At 37.6% G+C, this 17,002-nt stretch overlaps 1 protein-coding gene across 4 annotated transcripts in view; it reads right to left on the bottom strand.

Annotated features, from left to right (window-relative positions):
- THADA (THADA armadillo repeat containing) overlaps nt 1-17,002 on the bottom strand; it is a 319,657-nt gene that overhangs the window by 284,278 nt on the left and 18,377 nt on the right. For all 4 annotated transcript variants that reach the window (XM_082357946.1, XM_082357947.1, XM_082357949.1 and 1 more), the window contains 7 exons: nt 14,649-14,743; nt 12,992-13,212; nt 11,260-11,957; nt 9,678-9,829; nt 8,587-8,742; nt 7,742-7,864; nt 2,080-2,203 (listed from right to left, as the gene is read on the bottom strand). In XM_082357946.1, the coding sequence (XP_082214072.1) occupies nt 2,080-2,203; nt 7,742-7,864; nt 8,587-8,742; nt 9,678-9,829; nt 11,260-11,957; nt 12,992-13,212; nt 14,649-14,743 (1,569 nt within the window). The remainder of the gene's footprint in view (nt 1-2,079; nt 2,204-7,741; nt 7,865-8,586; nt 8,743-9,677; nt 9,830-11,259; nt 11,958-12,991; nt 13,213-14,648; nt 14,744-17,002) is intronic.

Genomic DNA, 17,002 nt, shown 5'->3' with positions numbered 1-17,002 from the left:
TTAATTCCTGAATTTGATCATTGTGTTATGGTTAGAAAATTAATGAGAGGGCTTTCCTGGTGGCGCAGTGGTTAAGAATCCGCCTGCCAATGCAGGGGACACGGGTTCGAGCCCTGGTTCAGGAAGATCCCACATGCCGCGGAGCAACTAAGCCCGCGTGCCACAACTACTGAGCCTGCGCTCAAGAGCCTGTGAGCCACAATTACTGAACCCGAGTGCCACAACTACTGAAGCCCATGCACCTAGAGCCCATGCTCTGCAACAAGAGAAGCCACCGCAAGGAGAAGCCCACGCACCACCACGAAGAGTAGTCCCCTCTCTCCGCAACTAGAGAAAAGCCCGTGCACAGCAATGAAGACTCAACGCAGCCAAAAATAAAATAAATAATAAAATAAACAAATTTTTTAAAAAAAGAAAATTAATGAGAGAGAAACAGTGAGGTAAAGCAAATATCACAACAGAATAACTTATGAATCTAAGTAGAGGGTTCATGGCTGAACTACTCTTGAAACTTTGTTGTTAGTTTATTCACTGAACTATTCTTGAAACTTTGCTGTTAGTTTCAACTTTTTCAAAACAAAAACTTGAAAAAAATGGTTTTCTTCAAATGAAGCAAGTCTGTATTAACAGCAAATAACTGCCAAAAAATTATACTTTGCCTAAAAATTTAAACTAAAAAAAAAAAATCCAACTATAGTGTAAAGCTTCCTGGTCCTTTGGCCATTCCCTCCAAAAGAGCAGTACATTTTCCTGTTTGTCCACCGTCAAGGAAGACTGAGCACAAACAAGAAATCATCATTAAAATACACATACATTCATGTATGGAGATAAAAAGAATCATTTCTTGTCAAAAAGGAAAATAAGGGCTTCCCTGGTGGCACAGTGGTTGGGAATCCACATGCCAATGCAGGGGACACAGGTTCGAGCCCTGGTCCGGGAAGATTCCACATGCTGCCGAGCAGCTGAGCCCTGTGCGCCACAACTACTGAGCCTGTGCTCTAGAGCCCGCGAGCCACGATTGCTGAAGCCCGTGCATCTGGAGCCCGTGCTCTGCGGCGGGAGAGACCACTGCAATGAGGGGCCCGTGCAGCGCAGCGAACAGTAGCCCTCGCTCGCGGCAACTAGGGAAAGCCCATGTGCATTAATGAAGACCCAACACAGCCAAAAATAAATTAATTAATCTTTTAAAAAACTTAGGGCTTCCCTGGTGGCGCAGTGGTTGAGAATCTGCCTGCCAATGCAGGGGACACGGGTTCGAGCCCTGGTCTGGGAAGATCCCACATGCCACGGAGCAACTAGGCCCGTGAGCCACAACTACTGAGCCTGCGCGTCTGGAGCCTGTGCTCCGCAACAAGAGAAGCCACCGCAATGAGAAGCCCGCGCACCGCAACGAAGAGTAGCCCCCGCTCGCCGCAACTAGAGAAAGCCCTTGCACCGAAACGAAGACCCAACACAGCCATAAATAAAATAAATAAATAATAATAAAAAAAAAAAAACTTAAAAAAGAAAAAAAGGAAAATAAAACAACGCAAAGAAGGAAGTTAAATATTCATCCTGTTGAGTACCCCACAGAGGAGATACAAAGGGTATGATTAAACCAGAATGCCTGGAAATGACATCCTTATATTGTCTTTCCAAAACCAGATTCAGACTTATGAAACAGACAGCATATAAGGGAAACCACATTTTAACCACAGAGACTCACTGAGGAATGTTATACATAAGAGAAACTATTATTATTTTAATTTTTTAAACTTAGAGAACAGATTGGGCACTATCCTAAAATAGCAACATACAAATTAGGGGAGTGAGGGCAGCAACTCATCTCATAATAAGCATAATCCATGAAAACTCTAGTTTTGGGTCAGCAAATAACAATCACTGAAAAGTTTCTCTCCTTTATGCCCCTTACTGGCAAACTGAATTATGTCCAAATAAGAATTATATAATGAGACTAACACCTCCGATAAGAATCTAAACAAAAGACAACAAACCTGAAACTTCAAGTAAAAGAAAATACTGAAAAAGTATGTTTTGCAAGAAAACAAATACTTTCCCCAAACATGATTGTAAACTTACCTTCTGGCACAGGAAATACTTCAGCTATTGAGCCTAAAATGGTTAAAGCTGAAAATCTAGTTGGGTAGGAAGAGCCAGGAAATAATGCTTCAAAAAGACTGTTGCAAATGGATGACATGAAATTCTAAAAAAAAAAAATTACAGTAAGTATAATTGAGCTAACTCACAATAGGTTATCTTGAAAGTATCACTACTATTACTCTGAAGAGTGAAGTTTTTTCTAATTTAGAGAGAAAAGATTTTTTAAAACAATACTAGTTGTTCACTTTGCTTGACAATGCAGATTGGCACCCTTGACCATGAGCTCATGACTTCAGTGAACCCTATCTTTGTAGAGTCAACAAGAAGTACGGAAGAAAATGAAAACACTAATTTAAAAAGATATGTGTGCCCCCATGTTCACTGCAGCATTATTTACAACAGTCAAGATATAGAAACAACATAAGTGTCCAAGGATGGACAAACAGATAAATAAATCAGACAGAAAAAGACAAAGACTGCATGATCTCTCTTTTATATAGAATAAAAAAATTAAAAACAAAAACAAAAACCAACCTCATGAATACAGAGAACAGACTGGTGGTTGCCCGGGGTCGGGTGGGGGAGGATTTGGAAAAATGAGTGAATAGAGTCAAAAGATACAAACTTCCAGGTATAAAATAAAATAAATAGGCCATGGGATGTAATATACAGTAGAGTAGAGTGACTATAGTTAATGCTACTACATTGTATATTTGAAAGTTGTTAAGAAAAAAAACTTTTTCTAACTTTGTATGGTGACAAATGTTAACTAGACTTAATGTGGTAATCATGTCCCAATATATACAAATGTCTAACCACTGTGTTGTACACCTGAAACTATTATGTCAATTATACCTGATTTAAGTTTAAAAAAAAAAACAAAACCAACAACAAAAAGTACAATTCTAAATGTAGTCCAGACCAGAAAAAACATTTTTCTGGTGAAAACATGATCCATTCTGCCCTGACTTGTGTTAAAGTTGAATGAATGTTGATTTTCTTCACCAGAAGCATTCAGGCATCAAAGGTATATATACATTTTTTTTAAGTTTTAAAATGACCAAAGACATATCCAATATATAATACTTGATACATTTGATAAATACGTGGTATTTAGCTATAATGACATATTTCATGACAAAGATCTAGCTATTCCACTGTCTTCTATCTGCCTCTCTGAGACTCCTATTCTACCTTTCTGTTTATACAAATGATTAGAAATGAAAACTTTTAGTAAAATGCAATTAAAAAAAGCAATGTGGGAAATAGTTTATCCAGGATAAAGTCTTCTTCCTCTAATTAAAAAAAATAATAATTTCTCCATAAGACCAAAGGAAAAATATATAAGGAAAAGCTGTGATTCTCAAGCCTCTCATACACTGCTATGCCCTGACAACATATATTTGTAACTAAGCAGCATATAAGCAGCCCTAGTCCCAACCGTCTTTAGATAGGATTCCTGCATTCATTTCCTTGGTCAAGGACATACAATCTTGGGGATTTATCCTGTAGGCCTTTACAAGCCCTAAATAAGAGTTTACTAGTTTATTAATTCTATTGGGTTTCAAAGGAATAGGGTAGTTATTGAAAATATCCTAAACTAGTGTTAATTATAAATGAGTAGTATAATATTCACATTAAATGGCAACAAGTTCATCCTTTAGGATTTATCTTATCCTAACTGCAGTGTCAACTATATTTTCAGATATAGTTGTTCTTTCCCTCAACTAGACTGTAACCACAATGGAGGCAGGAACCACAATTTAGACATTTATGTCCTGAACACAGTGTACTACACACATAGTAAGGGCTCAATATATGCTTAGTCTCTTTTAATGGCTCTTGGTGAGGATTCCAGATACCATGGCCTAGCATTCAAAACTCTCGGCTACCCATCCCCAAATTGATTTTCTAACTCATTTCCCATTATTCAATTCCTCTGTCCGGGGACTTCCCTGGTGGTCCAGTGATTAAGAATCTGTCTTCCAATGCAGGGGACACGAGTTCGATCCCTCGTTGGGGAACTAAGATCCCACATGCCGTGGAACTCGCGTGCTGCAACTACTGAGCCCGAGTGCTCTGGAGCCCACGTGCCACAACTAGAGAGACCGTGTACTCTAGAGCCCACACACCACAATGAGAGAGAAGCCTGCACGCCGCAACAAAGAGCCTGCGCACTGCAACGAAAGATCCTGCATGCCGCAACTAAGACCCGACACAGCCAAATAAATAAAATATTTTTTAAAAAAACAAAGAGTTAAAATAAAAAAAGGACTCTGTGCTTCCAATGCAAGGGGCATGTGTTTGATCCCCAGTCGGGGAACTAAGATCCCACATACTGTGGGGCGTGGCCAAAAAAAAAAAAATCCTCTGTCCTGCAAGTATCTTATATGTCATTCATACTAGTGAATTCACCATTCTCCAAATTTTCCCTGTACTCTCTTACCTCCAAGCCTTCCCTCAAGCTGGCAGTAGGGAAGAAACTATTCCGATTTGGTTGTCCAGAGCAGATCTGGATTGTAGTCAGGCTCTACCACTTCCTGGCTGAGGACCCTTGGATAGTTTGCTCATTCAACTTTTCCAAGCTTCACTTATCTCACTTGTTAAGTGAGGATAATAATGCCTATCTCACAGTTTCATCATTAAAGATTAAAGGAGAACACGGATATAAAGCATTTTATACTTGAAAGTACTCTAGCTAACGTATTTTTAAGTACTCTAGCTATTATTTAGGTATGAAATAACCTCCTTCACTAGACTAGAAGACACCTTCTCCCACTCATAGCCTTCTCTTCTCCCCAGCACTTAGTCTGTTGACTGGCACTGAGTCCACCACACACCGCACGCGACACCCACTATTCTAATGACGATGATACAACAGTTCCAAAGTTGCAACCTCCAAAAGCCACAAGAGCCTACAAGTGGGAGAAAATATCAGAACTATGAGACTGACTCAGATCAAGACTCTAAAGGACTAGTTTTCAAAAAATATATATTCATAAGCAAAACGAAGAAACCACGCATACACGAAAATTCAGAATGTCAAACCACAAAATCAGTTTTGTGTTTCTAAGTACCTAATTGAGATTTCACAAATGTCATTTTATCCCCTGCAAAAAGAAGCAAGGTGTTTCTGAGATCTAGCAATGATCTAAAAAGGGCTAAAATATAACTGTTACACACACACAGTAGATGCTCAATATATACTCTAGTTACTTTTAATGATGCCCAGGAAGGCTTTTTAGAGTGATTCAGAGTTTGCAAAGAACATTTCTTGTTTAATCCTCAAAACCAACCTTTTCAGAGAGGTTACTCATCCCACTTATAGCTAAGTAGACTCATGAAAGTAAGCCAAGTAGTCAGTGGCAGAATTGTTTACTAATCATGTCAAGTTTAGGTTGTGACTTTCTCATCTTTTGTTGTTGAGATTTTACGAAGATGAAGCTGATTTCAGCCTTTGTATAGGAATGTTCTTCTTTAGATGATTTTTAACCTTTAGTAGGTAGTAAGTATAGCATGGTTCCAATATATCATTTATTATACTTGTTTCCCTAAATGAAATAAAATAGATGAGCTCTGTCCTCTATCTGGGTCTTAGGAGAAAATAAGCATCTGCTTCTGAGAGGAAAGATTCGGAGTAAGAAACCAGTGAAAAGCTCATTCTGTTCTGATGGACAGAAATTGAAGGTTGTCAAGTTGAGCCCTGGCCCAGACTGGAGCTGCTATATCTGGGGATCCATCCATGACATTAACCTGGTGCCCTGAAATCCAGTCCTATTCTTCAAGTTCTCTCCAAAACAGGATAGAGAGGAAGCTCTGTAACTGGACCATGGGCCAGGAGTCACAAACATCAAGCCACTGTTAAGTCATGTTAGACGAAAGGGGAAACGGGCTCAGATGCAGCAGTCATCTACCCCGGGGAGGGGTGGAGGAATCAGGGCTGCCAATTACTTTTTTTTTTTTTTTTTTTTTACCTTTTTTTAAAGTACTAAATTCATCTGGCTCACATAAGCTGTAAAACATCGAGGTTAGCTCATTAATGTAATTCTTTTTTTTTTAACATCTTTATTGGAGTATAATTGCTTTACAATAGTGTGTTAGTTTCTGCTTTATAACAAAGTGAATCACCTATACGTATACATATATCCCCGTTATCTCCTTGCTCTTGTGTCTCCCTCCCACCCTCCCTATCCCAACCCTCTAGGTGGTCACAAAGCACCAAGCTGATCTCCCTGTGCTATGCGGCTGCTTTCCACTAGCTATCTATTTTACGTTTGGTAGTGTATATATGTCCATGCCACTCTCACTTCGTCCCAGCTTACCCTTCTCCCTCCCCGTGTCCTCAAGTCCATTCTCCACGTCTGAGTCTTTATTCTTGTCCAGTCCCTAGGTTCTTCAGAACAATTTTTTATTTTTTTAGATTCCATATATATGTGTTAGCATACGATATTTGTCTCTTTCTGACTTACTTCACTCTGTATGACAGTCTCTAGGTCCATCCACCTCACTACAAATAACTCAATTTCGTTTCTTTTTATGGCTGAGTAATATTCCATTGTATATATATGCCACATCTTCTTTACCCATTCATCTGTCGATGGACACTTAGGTTGCTTCCATGTCCTGGCTATTGTGAACAGAGCTGCAATGAACATTGTGGTACATGACTCTTTTTGAATTAGGGTTTTCTCAGGGTATATGCCCAGTAGTGGGATTGCTGGGTCATATGGTAGTTCTATTTTTAGTTTGTTAAAGGAACCTCCATACTGTTCTCCATAGTGGCTGTATCAATTTACATTCCCACCAACAGTGCAAAAGGGTTCTCTTTTCTCCACACCTCCTGCAGAATTTATTGTTTGTAGATTTTTTGATGATGGCCATTCTGACTGGTGTGATGTGGTACCTCATTGTAGTTTTGATTTACATTTCTCTAATGATTAGTGATGTTGAGCATCCTTTCATGTGTTTGTTGCAATCTGTATATCTTCTTTGGAGAAATGTCTATTTAGGTTGTCTGCCCATTTTTGGATTGGGTTGTTTGTTTTTTTGATATTGAGCTGAATGAGCTGCTTGTAAATTTTGGAGATTAATCCTTTGTCAGTTGCTTCATTTGCAAATATTTTCTCCCATTCTGAGGGTTGTCCTTTCGTCTTGTTTATGGTTTCCTTTGCTGTGCAAAAGCTTTTAAGTTTCATTAGGTCCCATTTGTTTATTTTTGTTTTTATTTCCATTTCTCTACGAGGTGGGTCAAAAAGGATCTTGCTGTGATTTATGTCATAGAGCGTTCTATGTTTTCCTCTAAGAGTTTTACAGTGTCTGGCCTTACATTTAGGTCTTTAATCCATTTTGAGTTTATTTTTGTGTATGGTGTTAGGGAGTGTTCTAATTTCATTCTTTTACATGTAGCTGTCCAGTTTTCCCAGAATGTTATTCTATAACAGACTTCAAGTCCAGCACTGGTTCCGCAACTCAGGCTACCTTAAGAGAAGTTCCAAAGCACTAGAAGGAATATGTAAAACCCAGCTTGAAGGAAAAAAGCACAGAAATACTATTCACCGAGAGTATTTACTTCTCTTTAATGTTTATTCAAAATTGTTTTAGGTTTCTTAAAAATCTGTATATCTAGAAATCTATCACCTACCTTGTATTGCTGTAAAGATACAGAAGGGTGCTGTCTGGTTAACTGATTCTCTGGTTCATGTTTGGATTTACTTTGTTCCAGTTTATAAAGTACCTGAGAACTTTCCTGTATCCTACAAAACAACTTTGAGAAGAAGAAAAATGAAGCATACGTGAGCCACAATAACCTTAAACGTCAGCTTGAAAGGCAAAGGAAGAACTTTCTAAATTCTTTAGACTAAAACTTCAGGAAAGGGGAGTACTGGTTTTTAAACTCAGTATTTAAACAGTGTTTCTTTTTGACAGAAAATTAACCTTTACATTTTAAAAACCAAAAACCAAACATTACTGCAAATCAGAATCCAGTCATAAAGCCACAGTTCTATTTCCCTTAGGTTGGCATGAACCTAAAGATGACATACTCACTTCTACTCTCTACCAACTCTTCACCCCAGAAGTGTGTCAGGTGATTAATTCAAGCTGAATTATTCAATAATGACCATTTCTTGAGGCACTTACAGGAACGATAAAAATACAAAGACATCCTTCCTCCTCTTACTAAAGTTTTCTTAAAGTACCTTATACCCTGAAAACTCCAGTGCTAGATTTTTTTTTTTTCTTTCAAAAAAAGAGTTCAAGGCTGATTTATTACACCAGAGTGAAAGGACTTTTCACTCTGGATTTTAACCTCAAATATAAACTTTATGGAATCCCAGAACAAAGCATTCGCAGAAGGGCCACGAAGAGCTGTGGTAGTCCAATCCCATGACCCTTATTCCCACACTCTCCTCAGATCTGGGTTCTTTTTAAAAATAATTCCAGAGCAAAGTTCACCACTTTCCTACACTTTCTGAAGAGAAATTTTACCTTTTTAAGAAGAGAACAAATCTGTTGCCGCACTCCTGGAGACTGACTGTTAAGATTGTATGTGATAAAGAACTGAATGCACTCCATTTCTTCTGTGGAAACAATTTCTGTGCTTCGATTACTTTCACAAAGCAAGCCTAATGTATCGATCCGTACCTAAAATACACCAAGCAATAAAATGTTAATTTTCCAATGAAATAAGCAAAGCCTAAACCACTTGACAGGTTTAATTATTTACACAGGCTACCAAAGGTGGGGGGGGGGAGGGAAGGTAAACCTCAGTTTACCCATGTGTACTTCAGAAAGGTTCCATAATCCCAAAGTTCCTGTGGTTATTTCCTATAAAATTATTTTATTAAATGTGTAAATTGGGTATTTTATAAAAGTCAAAAATCTTAGAGATTCTTATTCCACAGTAATGCTCAACTTCATTCTTTTTTCTCAGTGACCACTCTGCCCCAGGACCACATCATCTCACTCTCCAATTACTGTCTTGAACATCTCACTGGTTTCTTTTTGCTCCCACTCTGGAAACTCATCTCTGTTTCCATTCATGCCACTTCCTGGCTGAAGGCAGAGTGGCTCTGCTTCCCAGTTACCAACTGGATAAAATCTGAAGTCTTCAACCAAGCATTGGAGCCTTCCATAAAATGGACAAAATACTCCACTCCAGCCAAACGATGTCTTTAGTCACCCTTCAGCCCTTGTTTACTGTGTCCTTCCATTTTGAGTAGGCGCCAGTGCTTCCCCTCCTCAGATCACATTTATCACTTTCCTACTCAACCACCATCTATACTCACATCAATCTCTTCTTGTAAGCTTCCCCAGTCTTTATGCATAAAGGTACACTTGTATCTGCATTGTCTTCTAAGGGTTTCCAGTTGTCTTATGCAGGTTTCCTTATTCTCTCAACTAAACTTTAAGTAGCCTGAGTGCAATGTTTATACTCTTCCCTTTCTATTCATCCTTCTTATGGAGCCCTTAAAACAGTGTTGGGCATAATGTAGGAGCTTCTATATCGCACTTTTAAATGAATAAATGAATCAGGGATCTACCGCATGTATGAATTCCCAGTTATTTTGTTTACTTACTTGGCAGTGCTGATGAATTAAGCCTTGCTTTATTCTTGCACTGGACACAAGGTCCCTCCAGGCATCAGTTGCAGACTGAAGATGTCCATGAGCTCTAGCTGTTCGTAGACAAGCCATCAAAGCTCCCAGAGCCCCTCTGCTGTCATAAGACCCTAAGGATGGAAAAGATTACTCTTGGCTCAAAACACAGTAACAAAGACCACCACTGTGCTATTTAAAAACTACAAAATTCACATGTTTCCAATTAACATTTCAAGAAACAAGCTAAATTCTAACATGAATTAGTGTTTCTATTATAAAATCATTATTTAAAAGGATTTAATAGTTCTTAAATCAATAATTTCAGTAAGCATAATCCACTTTTTGTTAACTTAAAAAAATCATAATTTTTGGCTGATATTTTTACCTTTTCCTTGACAGTTAGAAAATAGACCATCAAGTCAATCAGGAAAAAAATCAAGTGAAGAAATATTTAAAACAATAAAAATAACTAAAATGACTTTCAGCCGAAAATAGGAAAAAACACTTCAGTGGCTAACGACCATTATTTCTCTAAAAACAAAACTGAACCTCTCTGTATATTTTGGAGTTACTGTTTCTTCTTAGCAAAGGAGATAAAAGGGGTATCACAAAGAACCTGATGCTTTCAGAGGCCAGGACATCAGCCATTACTAAGGGGACAGGGAGCTCTGGCTCACAGGACACCTTGATTTAAAATAAAGACTGCCTAGCTTCAGAACAGATTCACAGGTCCTCAGCTTTAGATGGCTTCTCAAAAATGCAAGGACGATTATTGTTAAAAATTATAAATAAGGCTCATTTTTGTGTATAGGAATCAAATTTTCCAGCTATCTCATGGTTATTCTTTGAAGGATTGAAAGATTTTAACTTAAATTTTAGTCAGAAATACTCCTAAAATGTGGTGTAGGGTACCATATTCCTGCTTTGTTAAACAGAATATGATAATTTTAAGATTTACATGAGGAGTCAGGATCAACATTTTATATATTAATTACTAAATTATGCTTCAATGCAGTGATTCTTTCAAGGTTACTGAGTTTCAATGGGATGTTTATGCTTATTCTAAATGAACAGAGAGAGCTGTTTCCTGAGGTCATGCTTCTAAATTTTTTCTCTCTTTCCCAGAGACAAATACTTGCTACTGCCAATTTACCTGTCTTTAACCTTGCCTAAAACAATTTTTAATTACTATTTCAATCACTTGAATAAGCAAATTATATAAAACACACAAACGTTTACTCCAGTCTGACAACCAAATAATAAAAACTTGGTAAAATGAATTAAAACCTAGTAATAAAAAAAAAAAACCTAGTAATAAAGGAAACCTCATAATCATAACTGGGATCAATCCTTAGCCTGTAGAAATGACTCCAGCCAAAAACTCTATTCAGCTAGGTACAGGAACATTCATTTCAATCCAAAATTTCTATCTTTAATATCCTCCTTTACTATTAAAGGAAATGGTAATATTTAAATTTGCATATGGGCAACATCTGCCTAGGTACCTAAACTTAAGCATCCTAACTAGAAATTACTAAAACAAAAAAATTCATTTTCTTACCAGTTTTAGCATCAGCAGAAGTCTGAAGAATCTTTACCATGTAGTTTAAGCTTTCAGGGTTGCAATTCAATAATTTTGGCAAGTAATAATCAATCACGTAAGATTTTTGATCCAGATTTCCTTCACACAGTATAAACAGCAGAGGAGAAACCCAAGTCTCATGCCACTTGTCAATCCAAGTGCTGTCAACAGCCTGGGATTTCAAACGACTCTTATGATTTTTAAACATGGTTTCCAAGAGGTCACTTGCATAAGGCACCAAGGACTGGTCCCCCATCACCTCTAAGATTTGCGATGGAATAGTTTTAGCTAATGCCAAAATATGTTCAATTCCTATGTAATCTACTAAACAACCAAGGCATGTGTACTTTCCTTTACTATGCCATTCCAATCGCAGAAGACTCTCAGTCAGTTGAAAAATGAAACCATCAGCAGCCAAATCTGAACCTGACTCTTCCAGGGCAAGCTGGTGCATTTGGAGAATATTTCTGAATATGATTTTGGTTTGGTGTCTCAAAGCATCCAATGGATGTTCCCAGTGGGTATAGACATATTCCAAAAGTCTCCTAACCACATCTGAATTCCCATTCAGACAGTCCTTTAGCCTTGGGGAACTTGATTCAAGGACTTGTATAGCTGAATTAGTCCAAGATGCCAAAATTCTAGACAGAAACATTTCCAGAGTTGACTCCTTGATCCTGAAGAAAAATGAGTCATATTATTTTATACTGACTAGTAAAAGGAATTTCATTTTATAATCACTCAGACTTTAAAAATATCAATACAAAATATAAAGAATGATCAGAAAATTGAATCATTATTAAATTTACAACAAAAAATTACAAAGCCAAAACAGATCTCAAATTTGCATATGAATCTTTCCATTTCATAAAAACTAATCCATAAAAGGACACAGGGAAACTTTTGCAGGTGATGGAAATGTTCATTACTTTGATTGAGATGCATCTTTCACAGGTGTTTTAAAATATACTGAGGGGCTAGGGAATATTAGTGGGAATGGGGCTTCTTTCTGGGGTAATGAAAATATTCTAAAGTTGACTGTGGTGATAGCTGCACAACCCTGTAAATATACATACTAAAAAAAAAATTGAACTACATGCTTTAAATAGGTGAATTATATGGTATGTAAATTATATCTCAATAAACTTATAAAATAAACAATGAAGAATAATTTTTAAATTACTTTAAAATATGCACAACTTACGTCAAAAAAACACAAAATACAATCCAGTGAAGTCAGAAGACCTCATTACATTTCTGGCTTAGGTGCTTAAAAGCAATATGCTATTAGGTAAGCATTTACTTTTCTAAGCTTCACTTTACCCATTCAACAGATTAGATTTCCTATCCTATCTATCAGACATGTGAGGATCACACTGAACTACCTATGCTGAAGTTATTCGTAAACTCTAAAGCATTATACTTATAGAAGTGTTTATAATTTTTTTAAATGCTTGCATTAGAGACTGAATGTTAAAATTAATTTTACAAGTGTTCATTACAGGTTAACCTGCACCAATAATTTCTCTCTCTCTCTCCCATCATCCCATCTTCTCCTGTTCTACTTTCATACCCACTTCATTCCCTACACATATCTCCCTTCTAATTTAAGATTATCCTGACCACTTTTCATTGAATTACTAAGTAAGCCAGCTCAGCTGCCATCTTTTAAATGTCTGACAAGCAAAGCAAAATATGAGACAAAACTCACTGTGAACTCAAGGTGAACAGAACACGCACAGTATCCAAGAGCAGGGTCTCCCCACTGGGGCCCATCCTCCCATCCTGCCAATCCAACATGGTGAGTGTCCCCTGACACAGGAATAAGAGAGCTGACTGGGAGACATCAGAACAACAAAGGCTCCTGCAGCAGTTCAAAAGCCACTCGGGGATGCTGGTGTGGTCCACTGAACGGAGAAGCAAACTACTAATCTGAAAAATATGACAGAGCTGATACACATAAAGCCTCTAAAACTTTCCAGATATCCCAAATTATAAATCCAAAATTCTCTTTCCCCTGAAATGTCCTAGGAAAAACACTGAATCTAAAGGTGAAAAACCCACAAGTGTTAAAATTATTATATCAAGAGGAAAAAAATTGAATCTAAATACATGAACCGTTTTGCTGGTTTGAATGTACTGGGAGAGCACAACACATTGCCACCTGCAGGTGGATGAGATTATTAACTAATGCTTTTTTAGAGGTGATTTGAGAAATTAAAATTTTTAACTTTATCCAATGATAATTACTTCATGTGAGCTCATAAAATAGTATCCATCTATTTTGTATAAAGTCATTTTGCTCTTAATAAAGAACTAAAATAAGTTCCTAGATAAAACAGTAAGGAAAAAAAAAACTGCTAGTTCTAAATACAAGAATTGTATTATCAACTTACACCTTCCATACAATCAAATTCCCTGAACAATTGATTCTAGTACAATATTTGGGTTATTCTTAATAAAAATAACACTTACCAAAAAGTTATTACTGTATATATCTATACATTAATCTCTTATTTTAATAACACAAATATCTTTTATGATACTGAGAGATGGAACTGAACAAACAACACTAGAAAAAAACAAGGATATACACCCAAAAATGTTGATAATGATTATCTTTGTGAGACAGATTTATAGGTGACTATTACTGTCTTCTTTCTGCTTTATCCAAATTTTTGGAAGTCACTTATTATAAGGGACAAAGGTCATCAGAAAGATTCTGACTATGCAAAAAAAATTTTTTTAATTCACTTCTTTAAAAAAATATTTTTTAATTAATTGATTTATTTTTGGCTGCGTTGGGTCTTCGTTGCTGTGTGCAGGCTTTCTCTAGTTGCGGCGAGCTGGGGCTACTCTTCGTTGTGGTACGCGGTCTTCTCATTACGGTGGCTTCTCTTGTTGCACAGCATGGGCTCTAGGCGCATGGCCTTCAGTAGTTGTGGCATGAGGGTTCAGTAATTGTGGCTTGCAGGCTCTGGCGCACAGGCTTAGTTGCTCCACGGCACGTGGGATCTTCCCGGACCAGGGATCGAACCCGTGTCCCCTGCATTGGCAGGCGGATTCTTAACCACTGTGCCACCAGGGAAGTCCCTAAAAATATTTTTTAAAACATGTGTCGGGACTTCCCTGGTGGTCCAGTGGTTGAGACGTTGCCTTCCAATGCAGGGGGTGCGGGTTCGATCCCTGGTTGGGGAGCTGGGATCTGCATGTCTCGGGGACAAAAAACCAAAAAAACATAGAACAGAAGCAGTACTGTGGCAAATTCAATAAAGACTTTTAAAAATGGTCCACATCAAAAAAATCCTAGAAAAAAAAAAGTGTCTAACTATCAATAAAGTACAATTCTAAAAAGGAGATGGACTTACCAAATCAGGAATCTTTTCAGGTGGATGAAACATAGCTTTAATAAAAAGAATAACAGCTAATCCAGATGTACTCTGAATTGTCTGTAAGAGGTCATCTATTTGACAAAAAAGTAGAAAGCATGTATTAAATGATGATGGATACTGTGGTACAGTAGAAAGAGCAGATGCCGTGGGGTCAGACAGTCCTGGGTGCAATTTCTAGCTTGACCACTTCCTAGGTGGATAGGCCTTGATTAAGTTATTTAACTTCCCAGGGATTCAGCTTTCTCTTCTATAAAATGGGAAAAATGTAACTCCTACCTGACACAGTTGTTGTAAGGTTGAAATAAATAATGAACATAAAGGCTTTTATGCCCAGCACACAAATAATCAATGTGATTCCTTCCTTTCTCCTCTAACATCCACTCTCTCTTCCTCTCCATCTACTCCCTCCCAGCACATCTAGCAGCAATACCTCCTATTCCCTCCCTTCCACTGAGGCCTCTGCATCCCAGTCCCCATGGTACATTACTTTTTCTTAAAGGGATTTCAGGGCTTGTGTAAAGAGCCCACATCAGTGCTAATTACAAACTTTGCTCTCACTGGCACTGTACCCAATGTAACCAAACAATCCTTGCTTACTATCTTCTTTTTGTTTTCTATTAGCCTCTGGTTTGTGAGAAAGTAAACAAAATAATACAGTGAATTATTCACCTTGGGGTAAGAATTATGAATGCCTACTATAAGCTATCTTCCAAAAATCTATTCTGCCCTTTATCCCTGTTAACGAACTGTGACTCTGGGAGATCCACGTGCCCAGCCAAAGACAGGATACCTGTTTCCTCAATCTTCCTTGCAACTAAAGGTACCATATGAGGATTCAGGCCAATGGGATGTAAGCAGAAATCTTTTGGCTATTTTTGTTCTTCCAGATTAAAGGTGAAGATGCAACTGGTCCTCCTTCCTGCCCTCAACACAGACAAGGGGTCTAGAGACAGAGCAGTCATATAGTAACCACGAAACAACAGACATATGGATGAAAGCCAACAAGCTGAAGACGGCAAAGCAGAAAAGCAGAAAAGCAGAAATGTTTGGGTCCCAGACTGCCTACAGTAGTTCTGGATCACCTGCTTCTGAATTTATCCTTATGTGGGGAGGCACATTTAATTAAATCACTGAAGTTCAGTTTTCTGTTACTTACAGCTAAGCACTTTACTGATACATGAAGCTTTAAAATCCCAGGGAAGAAGAGCATTGATTAGGGGCCATCAACTTTTCAGAAATGAGGTTGCCTCACATTAAATTCATGTCTTCTCTGCATTTCACTGAAGTCTTTTTTTTTAGATTTATAAATTCCTCTTTTAAAATGTAAATATCCTCTGAAAACATGTCTGTAAATTATGCCTTAATAAAAGGAACTTTATTTTCCTTTTAATACTTATCTGAGATCCTAGGCAAAGGAAGGAAGGCAGGAAGGAAGGAAGGAAGAGAGGGGGAGACAGAGAGAGAGAGAAAGGAAAGAAGGCAGGAAGGAAGGAAGGAAGGAAAAGAGAGGAAAGAAAAGAAATACTAATGAGACAATATAGTTAGGACTCTCACTAGTTACCAGGGTTAAGAACATATAAACAATGAGATACTATTTTTTTTGAATCAGCCTAGCAAAATCAGAGTCAGTTACTGTTTTTTTACAAGCAAGAGCTCTGAACAGATCCCATTAATGTTTTTCTAATTAAGTTAATATTCATACATACATTACCATATAGAATAGGAGGTAAAGGGTGAAAAGGTAATACAGCTTTTTATGTAGATACTTATATGTTTAGTATAACATTTTTGCTAATCTTATTGTAATATAAAACACAGACACAGAAAACATCCAAAGCAAATGTATAGCTTAATGAATTATTAGAAGGTTAACACCCTTGTACCCACCATCCAAGGCAAGAAATAGAACTTGGCCACCCAGCCCAGAGGGCTCATCCACATGCCTCACCACAATCACAAGCTCCTCTCTCTCACCCTGAGTAAGCATTATCCTGATTTTCACAGTAATGACTGCCTTATTATTTTTAAATAGTTTCATTAATCAAATGTGCATCCCTAGACACTATAGTCTCGCCCATTTAAAATTTTTTTGATATGTCCTTTAATCTACAGGTGTCCCTTCCGTCCTTTTTATTATAATTTCTGTTGAAGAACTCTGTCCTTTTAACCTGCAGAGTTTCCCATAATCTGGATGTTTACTCCTAGTGTGGTTCAACACTTTCTTCTGTCCTCTGTAATTCCTGCAAAATGGCAGGTGACCTAGAGACGGGGTCAGTCTCAAGTCCAATTCCTTTGGGAAGACTACACGTGGTAAAAGCAAGACTCAAAAG

This window comes from Balaenoptera borealis (assembly GCF_965194805.1).
Source record: "Balaenoptera borealis genome assembly, chromosome: 15".
In the NCBI taxonomy this organism is placed as follows: domain Eukaryota; kingdom Metazoa; phylum Chordata; class Mammalia; order Artiodactyla; family Balaenopteridae; genus Balaenoptera; species Balaenoptera borealis.
The sequence above is the reverse complement of the archived record's forward strand: the minus strand, read 5'-3'. Positions and strand labels throughout refer to the sequence as shown.